We start from the raw sequence: 22418 nt of genomic DNA, 5'->3' as shown, positions 1-22418 counted from the left end.
AAACTATTGCAAGACACTGCAACCAGTTAGTTTTATATTCTTTTATTAACTAAACTTGTACAATGCTGCATTGATAACCCTCTCATGAACTGCCTAAAACCTCAGAACAAGAAGTAAACCTTTGGTGCTTTCTGCCTGCTCTTTTAAAAAAGTTGTACAACCATTTGTACATTAACAGAAGAATGAATCATCCAATCAACAATCAATTAGCTGTTGAGCTGGGGGGCTGGAGTTTATCTCCAGCAGTCAACGGTCCATTTCTGAGACAAGTAAAAATGCACACACTCACAGGACTAACAGGTGGTCTGGACTTTGCAGTCGATTAACATACTTAACTTAATGTCTTAATGTATAACTTAACTTAATGTCTCTGTTTTTGTTGCCTTTATGGATGTTCACATCTCTCACCTTTCTGGTTAAGGACTGCAAAAAACACAGAAACATTGTTCTAGGAGTACTTTCAATGTGAAGTTAAAAGTAAATAGGTACTACCTTCTTTAGTGGAACGAATTGTAAAATTTGTAGGATGAAAGTAAATAAACCAAATTCGAAACACCAACCCAAGAAAAAAAAAAAGGAACACAAAGTTAATGACAGTAATAATGGGAGCTGGTTTGACAAGTGAGGAGCTTGATAAGTAAACAATTTGCCTCCCATTTTACTTTTAGTAAGTCTAAGAAGTGAACTACTCATAACCCTGCACTGTGAGAGCAAAGTGTAGAAACAATTAGATTTCTGATGTATGATGAAGTTTGATTGTAAAGGGTTACATGAGAATGAGAATTTAAATTCTAAACATTCCCCCTTTTAAATCAGTTGGAAAAAGCTGGGTTTTGAGAAAAACAATATATTTTAACTGCATTTTTGGACTTCCTGTCAACAAAGAAATGGAACCATCTGGTTATAAAACAACAAATGCATAAAATGTTTTCTGGATGTTAAAAATATTAGAAAGTTTAGTGTAATGTTTCAAATAAATATCAGAAACTACAATTTAACATCTCCTGATCATGTTATATTAAATGCTTTTGAACTCTCACCAGAAGAACTATTTGGGTGACATGTACAAGGCTGGGAGTTGTTTTCTACAGCTGCATCAGAACCAGACTGTCTCTTGTTTTGAATTCCTTATCCTTGGTATACAACTCATGTGTTGTCTCTGCCTGGCAGAGCTTTTCACCCAGATACGCATCATAATTGATTGTCCTATAAGCCCTCTGTATTGTGCACAATATATGAATAAACCTGATGGAGTGATTTCACCTGACAGTGCTTGGTAAAATAGTTTTTTCCACAACAGAAACACAAACATATTCAGGAAAGTTTAAAAGTTGCTTTATTTAAAGCTGCGTACTTTGTGTCCTAATGGATACTATCACAGTGAGACTTTTATTTTGCTTTGCAGAAAAAATTTATTAAGTTTGAAAGTAGAAAGAAGGTGTTAAGACAGTATCACTTCATAGATCTTCAAAAGAAAAATGTTTTTCATTGTGAAGCAGGTTCAATATCAGGTTGAATATCACCGCATTCCTCTTTGGTCAGCTGGGTATCATTAAGCCATGGGCGACTCCACACATTGAATTTGCATTGGTAAGGCTGAAAATGAAAACCCACAAAATATATCAATAAAACTGAGAATACATGTTCATTTATCCAGACAAACATTACTTATCAGTAGTTTAAAGCAGTGTCTACAATTCAACATTAGACAGTGTTAGTATAACAGAGTTGATATGTGTGAGATTCTTTTTCTTAAATACCTAAGTCAAGTTTTTATTATCTTGTGTATTTACCTTAGCGAATCCAGGCATTTTGTGGACAGCACAGTTATCTGCTGGTGCCTCCTTCTCACAATTGGTTCTCCCCATAATCACAGTTATTACGTAGTTGGTCCCAGCTACCACCTTTAGAAGAGGTAGCCAAGACAAAGAAAATCCAGCTTATTGTGACACAATGAAAAAACTCTTATTAGAAGTGAAACATCAAAGACAGATAAAAAACAATGTTAAAATATTTTTTATCTTTGTTATTCACACAAACATTATTAACTAGTTAAAATTAAATATTTTAATATGTGACATCTGGCCCCGAACCTTGTCAAGTATCCGCATTTGATGCTAACATTTAAATCTGTATAACTGTACCGACCTGTCGCTCAGCCGAGACCACCTTGAGGACCTGGTAGAGGACCGTGTTATTGGTCCCGTTGTTGTGTTGGACAACAGCAAACTGCAATGCTCTCTGGAACCCCTCATCGTTATCGGCATTTTTTATCTTCTGTAAGCCTCCAGCCATCATTTGGCAAAAGCCAAAGGCCAAAAGAGCGGCAAAAAAAGGAACAATAACCTTCTGCATCATTATTCCGTAGGAGAAATTGCCTAAAGGCTCTGAACAAGAAGTTTGGATGTTTTCTGCCTGCTCTTTGAAAGCAGAAGTGATGGGACTATTTATATTTTAACATCCAATCGATAATCTATCAGCTGTCAAGCATTAAGGCCAGAGCTTATCTCCACTGGTCAAAAGTCCCTAAGGACAAACAAACAGTCTGGACTTTGCAGTCATCTGACATGTTTTTGAGAACTGGAAGTACCCAGAGAGAAGTCTCTATTGTCCTGCATATACCTGGATCATTGTTGCTATTATGTTTACAGTCTCCATTTTAGTTCCCTTTATTCAAGTTACATTGGGCCTGGCAATACTGTTGCTTTGATCCAGTTTTATTTCTTCAAGGCATGTCTGTAGTCTTGAAGACAGTATTCATCAGAACTACAGGCTTCACAAGACTTGCAACCGGGTCAGGTTTAAATTTATAGCAGGACAAATACCCTGATTTGAGCAGTCAACCGTAGCTATATGGACTCATTTAAATCAAAGAATATTCATTGATAGAGTCTCAAACACAAAGACTTGAATTAAAAGGAAATTTAGTAGAAGCATGCCACCTAATGACTTACAGATGTAATTGCAGTGAAAGATTGTTCCACAAAGAATGACTATGGGGCCTGAAATCATGTCGCAATTATTATCATTAACATATTGAACACCATGCAGTTTTACTTTAAACTTATGATTAAGGCAGTATTGCCCAAGAGACATCTGTTCACTTGGAAAATGAAAACTCTGTGTGGAAAGATTCCAGACTAGGATTTGAATGCAGAACCTTCTTGTTGCAAGGCAACAGTGCTCCAACAAGCATCCACACTTCAAAATATCAAATACCACACCTAGCTGGACCAATTACCACAACTTGCTTCACGCAGTATAATAATGAAACATCAACCAAAAATATGTTCTATTTGCTCACCTCACAGAGGAAGACAAACAAAAATGATTAATAATCACAAGGACAGATTTTGATATGTCAAATTTACTTTATTTCTTTAATTTGTATTTTTTTTAACCAAGTCATTACACAATTTTATTCTGGTAACTTATCAACTTTATGTTGCATTACATCTTTCGTAGTTGTGAAAACAGTGGACTTCATCACATAGAGGATGGAAAGATGTTTACACTGTTAAAAGTAGCATTTCTTTCACGGTTAGTTAAGCTGAGGTTCCAAGCACTTCTTTTCCGTGACCTGAATGTTATTGAGCCATGGGCAGCTCCACACTTTGAATGTGCACTGGTAAATCTGAAAAAGAAAGACCAGAATACAATTATAGTAGCATACCGCCATATAATAATTTATGCAGATAAACATGAGCTGCAAAGAGTACTATTTTTTAACATAATATCATGTCACAGTTGTTATATATAGTACTTCATTGTATTTGTCATGTCTGAGAGGAAAATGGGAATATAATTAACATTTTCACCCATAAATTTTACAACATCTTTTTAATAATGTAATATAATTACCCGAGCCTTAGTTGGGTGCACATAGACAGTACAGTCGGTGGTTGGTTCGCCTTTCCGGCAGTTTGTCCGTCCCAATTTCACAACGATCTTGTAGTTAGCTCCTGCGACCACCTATTATGGAGAAGAAGAGGGATCATACTGATCCAGTTTATTAAGAACATATCATATATGGTTGCAGTCATACAGCGCACATACATAATGTACTTGAAAAGCTAAATACTAAAGCGACAATTCATTTCACCAAGAAATTGCCAGTTCTAAATTCCCATTTCCATTTAATTCTAGCATGACGTAAACCATTGTGCACTTTTTATTGTCGGAAAAGTTTTTTTACATGGAGTGTAACGACAAGACGTCATCAAAATGCTTAAATCTAAAGTTAAATTTGGTGCGACACAGAGACAGACGGGACAAACAACAAAACATGCGCTCACACCTGGGAGAATTTAGAGGGACCAATTTACCTGACGGTTAGGTGAGAACGTGCAAAGTCCATGCAGAAAGTTTTGTTTAAAAAAAAAATACTCACCTGAAACTGTGCGGAGACGATTTCAACCACCTTGTGGAGGGATGTATCACCTTGGTTGTCTCTGTTGTGTTGGGCGACGGCGTAATTCAGCGCATTCACGAAATCCTCTTGTTGGGTGTCGACGTCTTGCCATCCCCCAGGCGTGCCGCACAGCCCAACGGCGAAAATAGCCGCAAAAATTGGAACAACAGACTTCCACATCTTTCTCCTTTAAGGTTGAACTGCTTACACGGAGGGAGAAAAAAATTGGACGGTGTTTGATTGTGTAAAGCGGTCTGCTCTTTATAAAGCAAGAAATGACGATGCTGCTCACAGATTAGTGGGGGAGTGACGCACCTCGCTATCAATAAACAATCTCTGAAGGACCAACTAGCCTTGTGTTTTCTCCTGTCCTTCCTGGAGCTCGTCGAGATTTAACCGCGTTTGGATGAACGGATAGTCTCCCAAGATTTGTTTCGTCTTTCTGGCGTTAGAACCGTAAACACCATCTCATCAGGAGGGGGACAAAGGCAATAAACAAGGTTTGTCACACGCGGAGGTCTAAACTTTTAAAGCTGTTTTGCTGGAAATGAAACTTTTTCGACCTTTATCCCATTAGCGTAAAGCAGGCCGAGCGAGGGTTCACATTTTAAACTGCACAATGCAGAGACTGCAACTTTTGAAGTGAGCACTTTAACCTCAAAATTAACCAAGTATAAGTTACTTTTACCTGCATTTCAGCCATTTTTCTCTCAAACTTTGCAGGGACACGTTCTTTGGGCTGGATGTTTCACAGCAGCAGCTTCTCATTGGCTGTGCTGTGGCAGCAGCTGGACTCCTGACCTATGTAATGCAGAGAAGCAGCAAAGTGAGAACTATCCCTGTTGGTGAGGGATGGTGGGGAGCAGGAGAAAAACCACTCTTGGAGGATCAAAAAATATACCCCTTTTCAGTGGAAACGTCAGATGAAGAGATTGAGGTAGTTTGGCTCACACCAACTTTTAGAAAACGTGTAACACTTTCCTTCCTCACAATTCTTCCACCAAATCAGAGTAAATGTGGAGATAAACTGAGAAAGTTCATGGGTGAGAACACTTTTGCAAGGCATTGTTTTATGTACAATGCTCAGTTAGGATTTTGTTTACCAGGATCTCCATGACCGCATTGACAAAACCCGCTTCACTGACCCTTTAGAGGACATTGGCTTCCAGTATGGCTTCAATTCCACTTATCTTAAGAAGGTGGTTTCTTATTGGAGAAATACGTTTGACTGGAAGAAGCAAGTGGCAATGCTGAACAAGTATCCGCATTTCAAAACCAAAATAGAAGGTACGCACCGCTGCATAATGAACAGCAGCTGGCTTAACTTTCTATCTTGTAAAATCTGTTTTATGTCTTTTGTTGCGGTGCAGGACTGGACGTGCACTTCATCCATGTGCGCCCACTACAGACGGGCGACCAGAGGGCTCTGCCGCTCATGCTTGTTCACGGCTGGCCTGGTTCCTTCTATGAGTTCTACAAGATTCTTCCACTTCTCACACAGAACCACGACGGATTTGCGTTTGAGGTTGTAATCCCCTCCATCCCTGGCTACGGCTTCTCAGAAGCCCCTCATAAGAAAGGTAGATCATTTTAGGAAAAGCAAGTTTATGTGTGTTCCACCATTCATGCACAGGCCAATTCAATTACTTTAGAAAAAGCATAAAAAAAATCTATCACAAAAATACATTCTATACAAATGAACTGCAAATGGTAATTTGGAACAAATAAATAGAGATGTAGGAATAACAGGCTAAAGTGGAACTTAACAGAAAAGTCCTGCTTTACCAGTAGCTTCTGCGCATTTCAGATTTTAAGGGAGTTTGTTCCAGTGCAGAGGATCATAGAAACAAAATTTAGGATCTCTAGCTCTGGTCCCTTGAGTTTGCTGGTTTCTGGTAAGATCAGGGATTTCAGCATTTCTGACGAGCAACTCAGGAACGAGTTGAATGAAGTGGGACTTATCTCCTTACTACTTCAGAAGTAAGGAGATATGTTGTACTGGTGTTTGTCTGGTATCTGGTACCAGTGTTTTTTGACGAGCTGCAAAGCCAATTTGAGTAATATAGACTAATAAACATAAAGCATGCCCCAGTTTTTCAGTGGCCTATTTTATCCAGACTGCCAAACTACATTTGGTTAGTACTGCCAACCGTAGCATGGTTGGACTCTTAGAGATAAGGTGAGGATTTCCATCATTTCTGAATTTCTGAAGATTACCTCTGGATCTGTGAAGTGAAGATGGATGTAAGGAAGTATTTACTGTCTGCAATATGTTAGGTGTAACACAACTAAAATCCTTTATAAAAACTTGTGGGACAACATTAAGATTGTGAATTCCAGTCTCTATTAGATATTTAATTCATGCTATTTCATCCTTCCCAAGTTTCAATTGTAGAAAATTAAGATGGCGTTTAAGAGTAAAATTACTGGGTAAGAAATATCTGGGTGAAAAGCTCTGCCAGGCAGAAACAACACATGAGTTGTATACCAAGGATAAGGAATTCAAAACACGACACTCTGTTTCTGATGCAGCTGTAGAAAGCAAATTCCAACCTTCTACATGTAACCCAAATAGTTCTTTTGGTGAGAGTTCACAACACTTCATATAACATGATCAGCAGATACTGTAGTAATTTTCCACCACACATTAAATTGTGTAATCTAAATATTCCTTCTCTTCTGATAGTCATGACCTGAATCGAAGGGGATTCCTGCAAACTGAGCCTCAGCCATTTCTTAGGACAGAGGATAGTTGTAAGGCCTGGGTGTATTTTTGTATGTCATATGTCGTGGTTGAAACTGAGGTGCTGGGGTTTTCGGTTACTTGAGAGGGTGGAAATGGTGATGTTTGGGGAAATAATCCTATTAGTTTTGTACCTAACTTTATTTTTAGTATGACCTGTTTCTCGTTTTTGGATTCTACCTTTGTTTTGGAGTTGTAGCTAGCCTTATCTTCCTTTATATGGTTTATTTGCTGTCTTTGGATTCTTCTTGTCTTATGTACTTGACAGAAGTTTTCTCTTTAGTTTATAATAAATTAAAGAAGAAACGTTTGAGCAGCTGTAACAGGTTTTGTTCCAATATTCCCTTGTATTTAGTTCCAGCCATCTGCTATCAACTTGAATAAGCTTGCCTGTCTCCTCTCCTCGCAGCATAATGCTTTTCTTCTCACAGCGTTTTTGCATATTTTGAAAAAAACTAACAAAAGCAAACAAAGTTTATAGGTCTAACATGAAAAAAATGTGAAAACCTTAAAACATTGAATAATTTTGTGTTGTACTTGTTAAAGGATTTAACAGTCTGGCTGCTGCCCGGATTTTCCTCACACTAATGGAGCGCCTGGGCTTCTCCCAGTTCTACCTACAAGGAGGAGACTGGGGCTCCCTCATCACCACTAACATGGCTCAGATGAGGCCCGAGTAAGTGAAAAACAGCCTATCAGAAAAAGCACATCATCATTTTTGTGGAATTTTCACAACAGACATTGTGTAATTTGGCTGTGAAATGAAGCTTGTCCAGTACACATAGATTTTTCCAGGACATTGGGACAATAGGCGTGGTTATCTTGAGGTGACACTAACTTATATTTGTTTTTTCTGTTCCAGCTGTGTTAAAGGGCTCCACCTAAACAGCTACATGTCGAATAGGGGTTTCAAAGTGTTTCTCTCCATAATCATCGGGCCTTACCTTCCCTTCCTGGTCGGCTTTAGCCAGGAAGACGTTCGCAGGTTGTTCCCTTTCTTTCAGAAGAATGTGTGGGAGATACTGGAGGAATCTGGCTACCTCCACATTCAGGCAACTAAACCTGACACAGCTGGTGAGAACATACAAAAATATCTAGCTTGATACTATAAAGACAGGTTAAAGCTCCTGGAGAGTGCAGCCTGCTGTTTAAATAGTTTTTTCCATTACATCTTATTACAATGGGATGCTTGGCCAGGATGTGGACTGAATGACTCGCCTGTAGCCTTGGCGGCTTACATTCTGGAAAAGTTTTCCACCTGGACTCACAAGAAGAACAAAGATCTGGAGGACGGTGGGCTGGAGAGGTAAAACAGCGAAATGTGTTTTGTTTTGAATGGCACTCCTTCCTTGACTCTATTTTCCTTCAAGTTTACTAAAAAAATTACTGACATTCCCAACTACTGTAATAAAATTATGGACTGCTGATAGCTAAACATGTAATGAGTTGAGTTTTACTAAAGCTAATTCTTCAGCAAATTAGCTTTTATTGATGTCATAGCAAAGGGTAATTGGTTCTATTTTGGCACTTAAACCAACTTCAATCAGAACAGTTTCAAAATCTTAAGAGAATCACACCTGGGATTTATTTTCTGATTTTATTAAAATTTTTGTGCATTTGCAATGTCTGGCAACAATATTCATACCCCACAAACGTTTGCCATGTTAGAATCATAAATTCAAACAGTTTTTATCATAGACCAACACAAATATATAATAAGTATTATCAAGCAGGCTGATTATACATGTATTTTAAACCATTTCATGGATTAAAATGCCTAGTCAAAGCCCAGAAGTAAAGGCATCTGAGAATCTGTGGTAAACTTTCTGTGCAGAGATGCTTTCAAATCCAATCTGCCTGAGCTTGAGCTATTTTCAAACAAAAGTGTCATTATGGAGGTGGTTTTACAGAATATTTAATTCGATAGAACTAATTGCAAGTGTGTTTCACGTTTCAGATTTTTAATCCCATGCATCATCTCAGTATCTAGCTAATCAGACTTTGTGTTTTGAACAGAAAATTCAGCCTGGAAGATCTTTTGACAAATGTCATGATCTACTGGACCACAGGCTCAATCATCTCCTCCATGCGGTTCTACAAAGAGAACTTGAGCAGCAACATTAATAACAGGATTGATGCTAGGTACGAGTTTTTTTTTTCTTTTCTTTTTTCGCCATTATCCAAATGTGAACAGAATTTTCTCTAATAAGTGTAATAATCACATGTTTTAGGACGGGGATATTTGTGCCCACTGGACTGGCTGCTTTCCCCCAAGAGATCCTGCACTGCCCCAAATCCTGGGCACAGATCCGGTACCAGAACATCGTCTCCTACACCTTCATGCCCCGAGGCGGACACTTCCCCGCCTTCGAGGAGCCCCGGCTCCTGGCCAACGACGTCATCCAGTTTGCCAAAGCAGTAGAAAATCTCTGAACCACTCAATGTATTCTGACTAAAACAGTTCTATGGTTTTTATTACAATCAACATAGTAAGCTCCACAAATACAGAAAATGTTTTTTTCTTCCATGCAACATTTTGCTGTTATAATTAAAATTGCTAATGGTTCACTACATGTAAACATATTTGCACGTTCAGATTTCTGTTAGAATGTAAAGAAAGCAATAGACCTTTCAAGTTATGTTCAGTAAAAGTATATTGCACTGATGAAAGAGTGTGTCATTGTGCTTCATGCGTATGAAAGAAAATGCTTTATAAATATATATAATTCAGATGTTCTCAACTGCAATAATGTCTCTTGATGAAATAATAACTGAATTAAAGACTTTAAAAAGATCCCTTTACACATTTGAGCAAATCAAAACATTTAAATTCATATGTTCTAAAACACAAAACTTTAAAAAATGTAAAATTTTAAATTTGGCAAATGAACTGGGTCAGTTGGTGAAGCCCTTAATAGCCGTGGGTGCCTGAAACCACACATAATCCTGCCAGTCTGCTCCCTCGGCTCCATGCCCCTCCGTAGACAGAGTAATAATTTTATTTTTCACTCGAGTCGGGACTTTAAACTGTAGTTTAGGTCGGAACCAACCGACGCCACACTCCCTGTGAGCCAGCGCCAGGACTGTGGTGGGCATCAGGCGAACAGGATTGTTGTCGGACAACAGGTCGGCAACGAAGAGAGTGCGGAAGAGCTGCCTCAAGCAGGAGGAGGCTCTGAGAGACTGATCCCTGGCAGCCAGGGCCAGGGTCTCCATGTTGACCTCATACATTTCTTTAGGTAGAATGAGTGAGCCGCCCATCAACAGTAAAACTCTGGGTACTCTACTCAAAGAAAACAGCACCTCCAGCTGCTGCAGAAGTTCCTCCAGCTCCTGAAGAGTCTGGTGACATTTGCGCAGATCCAGATCTGCAGAATGCAATGACCTTCGAGTCACTGCGCCTCTGTCCTGAAAAGCAAAGTGAGTTTCTTTAAAATCAACAATACTTTGACAGGAAAACGGCTCCAAGACAGCTTCCTTCAAACCTGCTTTGACGTTTGCAGCTTTTTCTGGGAGTAAACCAGCTGGTCATACGTCATGGGCAGCTGCTGTCTCTGATAGAGGATGCACTTCAGGATCTCGCTGATGAAACGGTAGCAGCCGTCCTGGGTCACGGCGCCGGGGAAGACCACGTCCACGCGGCCTTCTTCCTGAGCTTTTCTCAACACCTCAGCGTCTTGTTCCTCAGTGTTTGTGTCCTTTCTGACATCTGGCCCAGAAGTCTCTTCTGTTTCCAAGGACGTTTTATCTGAACAGAACCAGAATATCCATCCTTACAGTGAAATAAGGAAATTATTTTTTGTAACTTCTACATTTTAAGTGACTCTGCCTCAAAATATTAATGAGTTTCTGTGAGTTCTTATAAATATCACAGCACAAAGGTACTTTAGTGGTTACCACTCTTCAAAATGGGAAAGACAATGGAGAATGACATTCCAATAGTCCCTACTGTATGTGATGATAATTTAAGCTCATAAAATGGCTCCAGAGAAACCTCAACTTGCCTATAATATTTACAGACTTAAAAATATACAATAAGGTTGGGTTCCAAGGACAATAAAGGGAATTTAACAGGGTATTTATATTACTGGCCTGAAGAATTTGCATGCAAATTAAATATCAAAATGCCAGCCTCTGATATTGCAAAGAAATTATACTGCAATTCAACATATTGTGCAGCTTCACCATAAAAATACTGTATAATAAGCAGTGTAGAAACCATAGAAGGGATGTGAAGAAAAAAATATTTTAGAATTGTTTGATCAACCAATTGACATAAAATAATTTCTGTTTCTTTCAAGGAACAAATAGGCCTGCAGTGCTTAGCACTATTTAGTTATTTACTTCCCTAAGTACTGAATCACCCTGTACATAACTGGCAACTAAAGAAACTTCTAAAATTAACAGAATTCAGAATAGACTTGGAGTTTAAAGACGTACCTTGAATCATATCTGAAAGCTCAGAAGAGTTTTCCTTTTCTTCTGCATTGGGCACACTGTGCTCGTCCAGAGGCACACCTTTAACATCAGTGCCATTATTTGACTCTAAACTTAGTTTGATCGGGTCTGTTCGGCGTTCTTCGACTACTTCCGACGAGAGTCGGTATAAATTTGAATCGTCGGACACACTCTGTAAGCTAAGTCGTCTACATGTCGTTTTGGGTTCTTCGGTGGTGCTGCTGTTCCTCTCTGAGGCAAAGGAGAATCTCCGCTCTATTCTGCCGTCTTCGCTGTGGACAGTGGTCGAACCGTCTGTATCATCTGAGTTCAATATTGGTTGTAAAGTGTCACACTGTTCTGCCATTGTTTTTGAACGTCCGCGCCCGGTTCGTTCTTACCGCTCAGAATCATGGGAAATCCATTGAATGTTGCGTTCACGTTAAGCGGAAATATTGGGAAAATAGCATTCCTCGCAATAATGCAATTTTTGAGATATTTTGAAATAGTTGTTCACATATTTTATGGAAAATCTTAGGTATGCTAAAAGCATTCATTAAATCTATATTATGTTGTGATTAATTTAATTTATTCATCAATTTAATTTAACTGAATAATGAATGTAATATATTCTGAAACATTTTGAAAGTATATAATTTTAAAAAAAAAAAAAAAAAACATACAGATGAGCAAATTCTAGTGTTTTATAGTCTAAAATAAAATAGTTATGAAAAAGAACATTGCACCAAAAGAAATTCAGGCAGGAGAAACCCTTTTCTAACATCAACCTTTTGAACATAATACTTGCTAATAGTGGGCTACCTTTGTTAGAACAGTACAAAGTATTGCCAAGAGACAATATATTATTTGTTGTACTGTACATCTGCTTGACCACGAAATGGCACAAGAACCTCAGCAGGTTGAAATAACGTTAAAACAACAAAGCTTGTGTAAAAACAAGACGTCTCACTTAAACATAAACTTTCGGCGCTGTCTCTGGTGCATTTTTGGGTAAACGCCTGTTTTTTTTCAATCAGTAAAGTTACTGATTTTGTCGGACAACAGGTCGGCAAGTACTGAAGTAGGCGTAGCAATACTTCATAAAAGTAAGGTGTAGTAAAACTTCTAAAAAGTGTAAACTTTTTCTCTCGGAAAGGCCTTATACGGTGGACATAAAAAAATGGGACGTGCTTTGCTACCCTCTAGTGGCTAATTTCTAGACCACATGGGGGAATAAAGAAAGCCCAGGTGTGGCTAATGAGGAAAGACAAACGTTTTACCAAAGAAGAAAGGAGGAAGAGGCATTTGTTTGGTTGATAATTTCTTCGGCGATGAGAGTCGCGGTCCGAGTCCGTCCTTTGAGTAAAAGGTGGGTCCAATGGAATTTCTTCTTTTATTTTTATCTTAACGTTTTAAAATTGAACGTCACATCACTCATTTATTTTCGACAGAGAAAAGCTTCTATCTTCGAAGGTGATAATTCACATGGGAGGGAACACAACATCTGTTCATAAGGTACGTTATTAAAAAACGAGCGAGGTTTAGAATGGGTTTAATTAAGTTATCACCTAAAGTGGACTATTCACTTTCCATTCCAGCCTGTAGCTGGGCGAGGGGAGAAACTGAAGGACAGAGGGAAAATGTTTTCATACGACTACTCCTTTGACTCAATCGATGCAGGCAGTCCCACGTTTTCATCACAGGAAAAGGTGAATTTTATTTATAAGTTTCTTATTTTGCGTTGTACAGATGTGAAATAATCATTTTTTTATTTTTATTTTTTTAAATATTAAATAAAATAAACTTTCCATTTCTCTCAGATTTTCAAGGACTTGGGCTCAGACGTTTTGAAAGCAGCATTTGACGGTTACAATGCTTGTGTGTTTGCATATGGCCAAACGGGCTCAGGAAAATCTTACACCATGATGGGAAATAAAGTAAGAATAATTTCTACATTTGGTTTCAGCAAAAAATGTCTTACTGCTGAATACAACGCCTTCTAAAAATATCTAGGTCCCTTTTTAACTCGCATTCTGTAACAATAAAACCTTAACTTTTTTTTTTCTTTTTTGATATTGGAAGTTTTTGTTGGATCGACACCAAACAATGAGTTAATGTGAACCAGAAGGAAACAATGCATAGTTTCAGTCTCAATTCTTTAAATACATATGCATTTGTACTCATTTATATTGAGAGTAAAAACATAGAGGTGACCACTTTTCTTTGCAGTTACTGTTGCAAATTCATCAGTTTCTGTCTCTGCCATCTTTGCATATCTTGTCATTTTTGTAAGTTTTTCATAAATTGGCTTTAGTGTCATCAGAAAAAGCAGCCTCCAACTTGTTTTCTTGCAGGATTTCTCTTTATTTGACTGTATTCTTCTGTCAATCTACTCAAGCCAGCTTCCTTTTTCCTACAGCATGATGTTGCCACCACCATGTTTCACAATTGGATAGTGTTGGAATTTTTTTTTCTTTTGTTTAAACAAAAAATGGCTTCTGACCGTAAAGATTATTTAGTTGGTGACTGATAGTAGTCATCAGTTATCCCACCATAACTGTGCAGCTTGTTCAGAGTTACTAATAAAAGCTTTGTTGCTTAATGCTCTTTGTTCAGCTTTTCAGTTTTGGTAGATTTCTAGTTGTCCCATTTTTTTATTTTCCTTTTCTGTAGCGGCTTGATTAGTGTTTTATACCGATTCGTTTAAGGTGGAGTTATTGTTTTATAACCTGTCCCTAATTTATCCACAATGTTATCCTTGAGCTGTTAGTCATTTTCATGACTAAAGTGGTTTAACCAATGCCTGAAGTGTTCACAGAACAGTAATTCTTATACAGAGATCAAATTAAAAACAAGGGACCTTTATTTACCAATTGGATAACCTTTGAAAGTAATACGTTGCCCTGGATTTTGTTTGGAGAATTTGCAATAAAGAAGCTTAAAGGCTAATGCATTACACATGTTTTAAATTCATTTGTAAAAAAAAAAAAAAGAAAAGATGAAAAGTGTGTACAAGTATCCATCCACCCCAGAACTATGCACTACTTTGTGTTGATCTAAAATCCTTTTATAGGGCCAATTCACATGTTTCAAGGTACTTCATAAAAAAAGTACTCTGAAGAGTTAAAAGCACTGTTGGCTGAAAGATAATTGTCATCTGTTCTTTCAGATGTCACAGCTGGTTGTGTTGGCACAGACTTCCAATAAAAAATGTGAATTCATTTAGCTCTAGTTTATGGCTACAATTCTTAGTCACACAGGAGGCTGAAAAATGCATTTTTAAATACACCAATGAAAGCAGCTGGGTTTGCATGCATTGACCTCTTGCCTGCTAAACTGACAGTCTGCAGCCTCATTATACTGACTTCTCACTTTGCATTAATCAGAAAATGTGATGTGCAGTAAAACCTCAATTCCTTTCACCACAATGAGAGTCTTGCATTATGATGGAGGATTCTACTTCGCTGCTGACGGGACTCATGCAAGGTCATCAGTAGAGTTGCTGTCAACGTCAGATAATTATATATGGCTCTTAATGCCTACTGTCTGTTACTTTGTAATTAAAAACAAGAGGGCAAGCAGCTCGGACTGAAATTGCTTTTATGCATCAATGACTATCGGATGCGGCGATTGTGGTGTTCAGCAGTCTTTGCATGTGCTGAGTTTTGGTTGCAGCAAAGTGTAAACACTTTGTCATAGGATTAAAATGTAGCTGATTTTAATGCGAGATTAAAATTGGTGTTTTGATTCTGTCAACATTTTCTCAATTAAAGGTGGATAAAGGTTTAATCCCACGCATCTGTGAAGAATTGTTCCTGGAGATATCCAACAGAAGGAGGAGTAGCAGCATGTCATTTCAAATGGAGGTCAGGTAAGAAACTACACAGTGGAAGTTCTTGTTAAATGCACCAAGTCTTGAGACATCAACATCCACGAGTTATGAACATCATTTATTTTGTCTTTAATTTCAGTTTTTCCTTGTATGATGTAATCCTGCAACATGCAACTACAGTGCTTTTTTTATTTATTTTTTGAGTGCAAGTCCAGTCCTTGGGTGCTGCTGTCTTTCAATTTTTGGATGCATCACTCTTTCAACAAACCTGAATCAAGCGAATTGGTAATAACCAGGGCCTTGCAACATTAGCTAACATGCCACAGTTAATTTAGCCTTTTCATTCAGGTGTTGCCTAAATATACATTAATACATACTGTGGAAACTGGGACAGCCTATGACATCTAAGTGTCTAATATCCACAGTCTCATATCTGCTGTTAGGGGGTACAGTCAATCAGCAGTAAGGAGAAAAAGTGGAGGTTGTTGATTTGCTTCTCTGCAAACACAAGCTCATGGCAACAGAGGAAGCTAAAATACCTTGATGTTATAGCTTTATGAAATATTTTTTAAAGCACTTTTTAAAAATATTTTATATACTCATTGGAGAAATCTGAATAATTTTTTGTGGGTAATTTGGAGTAACATTCCAAAAAAACAATCTGTGAATTGGTAAATCCTCAAAGATTGATTTACAGGAACGGGGTCCATTGTAGTCTGATGGGGTCGTCACTTTGCAGTAAAATGGTAATCATTTTGACTGAAATTTGAAATACAATTTTGATCACTCTGTCAGTCTGTCCCAGGGCAGCTGTAGCTACAATATAGCCACATTCAATTCCTTCAGCATTTGAATGTAGAGTAAAATACTTTGGTGTCCTCTGGACTTGATAAAGTGCTAAACAAGTACAGGCTATTTTTCAATTGATGAGTTAACCCACATTTTTATGCCTCTTTCCTTACCCTACAATTATACAGTGTCTGTACAAGACTCTTTGAGATTCAGTATTTTTGCTCCTAAAATTTTAATCAGATATGTCCACAAAGAGCAGTTTGTTCTGTAAAGGTTAAATAAACTATTTGATTTCAAACCACTTCAAAACTATCTAGTTTACCATAAAGCAAGTTCTGTGGCAGAAAACAAATTTAATGAGCTTCTGGCAATGAAAACAGCTAAATATCAGCTGGAATTATCCCACAAGTCTTGTGATTGTTACAAAAGAGCTGGAGGTGACTAACTTTTAACCAAATATGATGTATGCATGTTGACCTTGTGTGTAATGGAGAAAATTCTGAGTAAATTGAAGTAAATCCTATTTAAAAAATAAATTAATGTACAACTTCACTGCAAAAATAAAAATAAAAAAACAAAAATAAACCTGACCTTTAAACTTCTTACCAGAACAGTTTACAAACTTGAATTGATTTGCAACCTGTTCTTGGAACAAAATTTATTAAAATCCTTCAATATTTTGTATGTAAGGAAGAGACGACTCAATTGTTCCTCATCTTGAAGGAAGCAGAAAATTGATACCTAGGCAATTTTACTGAGCAATGACAGAACTTGATAAGAGCCCAGAAAATATTATATGATCATGATTTATTGGATAAGGCCTATTATATGAATGAACTGATTAAAACTGGATGTAAAGGAGGGGAAATGAATAACTGCTGCTTGGCAATTAACATTCGAAGAATGTTTGGATCAAGGACTCTCCAGGGGTCTGCGTGTTGAGAATCCATTTAGACTGCAATGATTGCAGTGGACTCAAATACAAATGGTCTAATTTTATAATGTTTAATTCATCCTGTGCTGCATTGGATGGTGGTTAAATATTTAGCCTGTGAAAAGATGCAAAATCAGCAAAGACGGTGATAATTTTGCACTTTAACTTGAGTGTAGCTTGAGCTAATCACTTCTTTTCCTGGTTTGTAAATAGATATAAACTTATCTGGTGGGATATTTTTGTGCTGATCATTGATTCATTCTGTTGTACACAAAGAATCACTATTTCCTTTGTCTTGGGAAGTAAAATAAGAGAAATTCATGATCTGACCTTAATTCAGCTGAAAAATCTGCTGGACTTTGTGAAAAGTTAATTCCATCAATGGTAGGGTAGGCCACTGTGTACCTGGGAATAGGCATATTAGAAAGCATGACTTGTACCTATTAATCTGAAATACAGAAAACTGGTTGAGATGACGTGTTGCATAAAAATAGTCTATTTCAGGGCTGCTAACGCAAGCAATTAATCTGAAAATTTGAGTGCGTTAATATTACAAAATGAAGATTAGTCAACTACGTATTCTGACCTAAAAGCCTCTTCTCTGAGGAGGGTTATCTAGTTCACAACTGTGCGATACAGGCTCAACATGGAGAGTGATGAACACAATGAAATAAGAAACTTCCACAACAAAAAACAGTCCCAAAATTGTATCGGAGGAGAACTGGAAAATAAAATGTTCCTTTTATTTGTGAGCATGTTTACTTGTATGGGAAGAAGGATACATTTCTCCTGGTTGCCTCGAGTACTTGGAGACTGCATCACCTGCTTTCTGCTGCAAAAAACAAAACAAAAAGGTCTGATAATTGCTGTGACTTGTCCATGTGGGCAGCTGGAGATCTTTCTTAAAGAAATCTTAGTTGTCTTTGCCACAAAAACAAATTTATGCGTATGCATGCCTAAATTTGGCTCTTCAGAAAAACTGGTCGTACACAATTGATAGGCCAACAGTCACTAATTTTTAAATTTTTTGTGAAACTTTTTTTTTTCCTCACCAGTTATCTGGAGATTTACAATGAGCGTGTACAGGACCTCCTAAAGAGGCCGCCATGCTCAGAAGATGGGGCCTTGAAAGTGAGAGAACACCCTACGGATGGACCTTATGTTGAGAGTAATGCACAATTTTAATTGTTAATCTGAGTCTTATATGAAGTGTTTCAAATGTCATTCAGAATTTCCATTTCTAATGCCTGTGTAGATCTATCAAAACATATGGTGCTCAGTCAGAGTAATGTGGAGAGCCTCATCACGCTTGGGAATGCCACCCGCACCATCGCAAGAACCAGCATGAATGACTTCAGCAGTCGTTCACACACAATCTTCACCATCATCGTTACCCAGGTGTGACATGTGAGCAAGCAACTCAGAAAGCAAGCTGAGTTGCTGGCTTTCTGTGGTTTCTAGAAACACTTCAAAACAGTTTTTAAAGTCCTACTTCAACCCAGATCACTGCTTATTAAACACTTATTACATCTCTTTATGCCTGTCACAATAACTGATTTTGCTGGGTGATTAATTGTCTAAAAAAATTATTATTTGAGTTGAGCCTTTTTTCATTCAGTGTCAACAGTAAGAGAAAAAGACAGGAAGAAACGATATAGCCGATAATTGACATGAGGTCGATAGTTTTAATTTATCGTGCGATTAATTGATTCATTGTTTATTGCGACAGGCCTACATCTTCATTTTTTTTTTTTTTTTTCGAAAATCTAAAGCAATATTTTTGTTCAGTTTAAAGTGTATGCAATGCTGTATGAAATGCTCTTTGACCCTCATTTTTCAGGGATGGTTTGATGGTGAGTTGCCCCATGAGAGGCAAAGTAAGATCCAACTGGTGGACCTGGCTGGCAGTGAGAGAGCTGATGGCACGCAGGCCACGGGCACCAGGTTGAAGGAAAGTGCAAACATCAACAAATCTCTGGTCACCTTGAGCAGTGTGATCTCAGCTCTTGGTAAATTCAGCTTGACTAATAAATTGGTTTTATCTCATGCTGGTTAGCAATTTATTATTGTTAGTTCATTCTGAACAAAGTTAAGTATTTTAGCACTTTTATTACAACTACAAAGCATGCAATAATGTATGAAACTCTTTGGTGTTCTACTGTTTTATAATGTAACCCTCTGAACTTCTCCATGACTTTCTTTTGCCTGGCCTTCATGGAACTGAATTTTTACTGACATAAGATTACTTACAGATGATTTGATGATGACTCTGCAGTTGAGTTTATGGGTGTGGGAATGAAGAGAGGTGGAAAAAAAACATGCCAGAATTATCTTATTTACCGGTATGTGCTACATGGTGTTTGCCACACAATCTTCTGAGAAAAACATTGAAGTTTGTGGTTTTAGCATGATCAGTTGTATGTAGATGGGTTTTAGGGTTATGGTTACTATTGAAAAGCAGTGATGCAAGCATTTCATTTTTATTGGAAAGGACAAAAAGCAGAATAAAACTTTGACCAGACTGGTCAATAGAAAAATTAATTGCCAACACCTTTTGGTTCCTAAATTTGATCTCTAGAGCCAAAAGATTAAACTTTCCTTTGGGTCATTGTATTTTTACATATATTTTTTTTCTTCAATTTGACCCGTAGCTGACCTTGCAGTGAGTGGACAGTCTGCAAAAAAGAAGCAGATCTTCATTCCTTACAGAGACTCTGTGCTGACATGGCTACTGAAAGACAGTCTTGGTGGAAACACCAGAACTACACTTATAGCAAGTATGTGTTTTGAAGAAATTTCCACTGTATTTATTTGCATTCTATCTTTTTATATTATTGGAAATGTAATGAAGTAATCTTTGTTCACCACCTTTAATTTGTCTGACTAATTGTCATTTTTGCATGGTGACCTCTCTTGGCAGCCATTTCTCCTGCTGATGTGAACTACAAGGAGACCCTAACCACTCTGCGCTTCGCCAGCCGGGCTAAAAACATAATAAACACCCCAACAGTGAATGAAGACGGCAGCACCAAGGTGGTCAGAAAGCTGCAGGTTGAGGTCACCAGGCTTCGAGCACTTCTAGCTGAAGCCACTCAGGTTCTGCAATTTGTCAGGAATACAAAATGCCATCCAAAATAGCAACAGTGTGCTGATTTTTTTAAATTTTATTTGGTTTCCTCCAACAATGCAGGTTACTGATGTGGATTGGGCTACTTCTGTAAAGCAAAGGGGGAAGTTGAAATACAATGAAAAAAAGGCGAGTCAAACAGAGACACACTCAAGATTTCTTTTTGATATCATACAGAATATTTTTGCTTTTTCCATCAGGTCAAAACATTTGCCAAACAGTGGAACACTGAGTGGAGGGGTGCTTGGAGCATTCTGGAGGTACAAAGATTACTTGCTTTATATACACGCACACACACACACACACACACACACACACACACGTGCAATTTTGACCTTGTATTGATTACATTTGGATGGACTTTTGAACAGAAAAAGGGGGAGGGGGGTCTCTTTAAGTCAAACGTAACAAGATGTCAAAGAAAACGCATTCAAAAATAAGATCAGGATAAAATTTTCCAAAATAAAGAACACAGAGGAAAAATTGCATTACTTTAAAAAAAATAAAAATTAAACAAACTGTACACAAAATATTACTTGTGTAAGCATCTCTATTGGTATGTATGAATGTTTTTAGATTTCTGCATTCTTGAGCCATCCTCAGACCTACAGGAGACTGCTGGTACAATGGTGAAACTCATAATGGCAAACATATTTATCCATAAATCAAGATAAAGCATAGAATTGTATATTAATTATGTCACAACTAACTAGATTAATAAAATGACTAATTGGATATTAACAAAAGAAAGCCAAAACATTTTGAAAACGAGGATGAATGTTTTTGAATTTTGTCCTGCCAAGTTAAAGATTTGTATTTTGGTTCTGGAAAAGGCTCCACTTTGGTTCCCTCAGGTGTTCAGGAAGGATCTAAAATACATAAATGATCCCCTTTTCTGCTTTAATGTCGATGCTTGTAGTAACCAACTCCTGCCAGCTGGTGTCACTGTGAGCCTTGTGAATAACTTCCTCATAGAGGGGTCAGCTGAACATTCAGACTGATTTTTCTAACCATCTGGATTTAAACGGCATCCAAAAGCCAACTTTTTGAGTCAGTTGTTGGAGATGGTGTGTTTGGAAAGCTTGTATGGAAATTTTAAGCAAACTGCGTGTCTTCTCTTGAGGCAGAGACAGAATGGTATCATCCTGAAACCGCCCAATGTTTCAACATAGCCATTGCTGCGAGCGCCGAGTTTACACTGAACATCCCCTTAGTTCAGCTAAATTTGTGCCCAACTCTTGAACTAATACCAAATGTCACTATTTGGAGCTTGCCGTATTGAGCTGTGGCGTGTCTTGCATTATTTATCAAACAGAAGTGTACCAGTAACTCTGAAAAATGTAGAGGGACCTTTCAACCATACATGCTTAATTTAAAATTCTTTATCAAATTTGAAACTATTGTGAAAGTCCTGAAGCTAAAGTTGAAATTGTCTTTGAAAAGTGTTCAGCAACAGATTTTAGGGTCCTGCTACTTTTAGGATTACATTTGGGGGTGTGAGGGGGATATTTTGTGCCAAGGTCTGCACGTGGACATAGGATAATTAGCAAGTGACTTTTAGTAGCTTGACAGCCCTGGACTCATTAGCTGCTGTCATTGCACCTAATTAAGAGATCTTGAATATTGACACATGGCACTTTGGTTTGGCTGTAAATTAAAGCGCTGTAAATGTCTCTGCGTAATCTTGTGGTTTCTTTTTGCTCAGAGGGAAGGCTGGTCCATTTCCACTCAGAGCTTGACAGATATGTTGTATTTGAATCTATCCATTCATGTATCTGCATCTTTTATTATACATGATTCAATTTAACATCCATGCGAAAATGCCACTGTGCTGATGACTAGTGAGCCCACTGATGTTGGAGGATCTCTAAGTGTTTAATGAATGACTTTATGGATTTGACATTTGTCTTCAGGTGGATTTGCATTCTGCCAAGGAGGAAAAAATAAATGGCATTTCTGATGTAGAATGTTTCTACTGAGATGCATATAAGCTTAAAACATGCTATTGAAATTACTACTTTTAAGTGTTACGTGGACATTGGCTAATATTTTTTACGTTATGTTAGCCGTGAGTAAAAGTACCACTGTTTCATGGCATTCCTTGGCAAGCAGGTCTGGAGTATGTGACTTAATAAACATGTG

At 37.8% G+C, this 22418-nt stretch overlaps 5 protein-coding genes across 5 annotated transcripts in view; 2 read left to right on the top strand and 3 right to left on the bottom strand.

Annotated features, from left to right (window-relative positions):
• Positions 1 to 1319: 1319 nt before the first annotated feature.
• Positions 1320 to 2441, bottom strand: LOC129359990 (cystatin-like). The gene is made up of 3 exons (XM_055030014.1): positions 2149 to 2441; positions 1794 to 1904; positions 1320 to 1596 (listed from the first exon to the last, which is right to left on the bottom strand). The coding sequence occupies exons 1-3, from the start codon at positions 2356 to 2358 to the stop codon at positions 1486 to 1488; spliced, it is 432 nt and encodes a 143-aa protein (XP_054885989.1). The 5' UTR covers positions 2359 to 2441; the 3' UTR covers positions 1320 to 1485.
• Positions 2442 to 3351: 910 nt separating this feature from the next.
• Positions 3352 to 4840, bottom strand: LOC129359991 (cystatin-like). The gene is made up of 4 exons (XM_055030015.1): positions 4727 to 4840; positions 4391 to 4611; positions 3862 to 3972; positions 3352 to 3634 (listed from the first exon to the last, which is right to left on the bottom strand). The coding sequence occupies exons 2-4, from the start codon at positions 4589 to 4591 to the stop codon at positions 3542 to 3544; spliced, it is 405 nt and encodes a 134-aa protein (XP_054885990.1). The 5' UTR covers positions 4592 to 4611; positions 4727 to 4840; the 3' UTR covers positions 3352 to 3541.
• ephx5 (epoxide hydrolase 5) lies at positions 4796 to 9655 on the top strand. Its single transcript, XM_055030011.1, has 10 exons — positions 4796 to 4911; positions 4989 to 5053; positions 5135 to 5348; positions 5518 to 5698; positions 5782 to 5991; positions 7701 to 7830; positions 8017 to 8228; positions 8352 to 8460; positions 9171 to 9296; positions 9386 to 9655. The coding sequence occupies exons 2-10, from the start codon at positions 5031 to 5033 to the stop codon at positions 9585 to 9587; spliced, it is 1407 nt and encodes a 468-aa protein (XP_054885986.1). The 5' UTR covers positions 4796 to 4911; positions 4989 to 5030; the 3' UTR covers positions 9588 to 9655.
• On the bottom strand, positions 9611 to 11970 carry mad2l1bp (MAD2L1 binding protein). The gene is made up of 3 exons (XM_055030013.1): positions 11595 to 11970; positions 10640 to 10902; positions 9611 to 10562 (listed from the first exon to the last, which is right to left on the bottom strand). Exons 1-3 carry the CDS (start codon positions 11956 to 11958, stop codon positions 10050 to 10052), a joined length of 1140 nt encoding a protein of 379 aa, XP_054885988.1. The 5' UTR covers positions 11959 to 11970; the 3' UTR covers positions 9611 to 10049.
• An 863-nt stretch (positions 11971 to 12833) lies between these two features.
• kif16bb (kinesin family member 16Bb) overlaps positions 12834 to 22418 on the top strand; it is a 28236-nt gene continuing 18651 nt past the window's right edge. The window contains exons 1-12 of the mRNA XM_055030016.1: positions 12834 to 12960; positions 13043 to 13106; positions 13190 to 13300; positions 13412 to 13528; positions 15365 to 15462; positions 18205 to 18317; positions 18405 to 18547; positions 18990 to 19158; positions 19801 to 19926; positions 20070 to 20245; positions 20340 to 20405; positions 20477 to 20536. Coding sequence (XP_054885991.1) covers positions 12923 to 12960; positions 13043 to 13106; positions 13190 to 13300; positions 13412 to 13528; positions 15365 to 15462; positions 18205 to 18317; positions 18405 to 18547; positions 18990 to 19158; positions 19801 to 19926; positions 20070 to 20245; positions 20340 to 20405; positions 20477 to 20536 — 1281 coding nt within the window. The 5' untranslated portion in view covers positions 12834 to 12922. The remainder of the gene's footprint in view (positions 12961 to 13042; positions 13107 to 13189; positions 13301 to 13411; positions 13529 to 15364; positions 15463 to 18204; positions 18318 to 18404; positions 18548 to 18989; positions 19159 to 19800; positions 19927 to 20069; positions 20246 to 20339; positions 20406 to 20476; positions 20537 to 22418) is intronic.

The sequence above is a fragment of the Poeciliopsis prolifica genome, unplaced genomic scaffold, assembly GCF_027474105.1.
Source record: "Poeciliopsis prolifica strain line A6 unplaced genomic scaffold, Auburn_PproV2 SCAFFOLD005, whole genome shotgun sequence".
In the NCBI taxonomy this organism is placed as follows: Eukaryota; Metazoa; Chordata; class Actinopteri; order Cyprinodontiformes; family Poeciliidae; genus Poeciliopsis; species Poeciliopsis prolifica.
The sequence above is the reverse complement of the archived record's forward strand: the minus strand, read 5'-3'. Positions and strand labels throughout refer to the sequence as shown.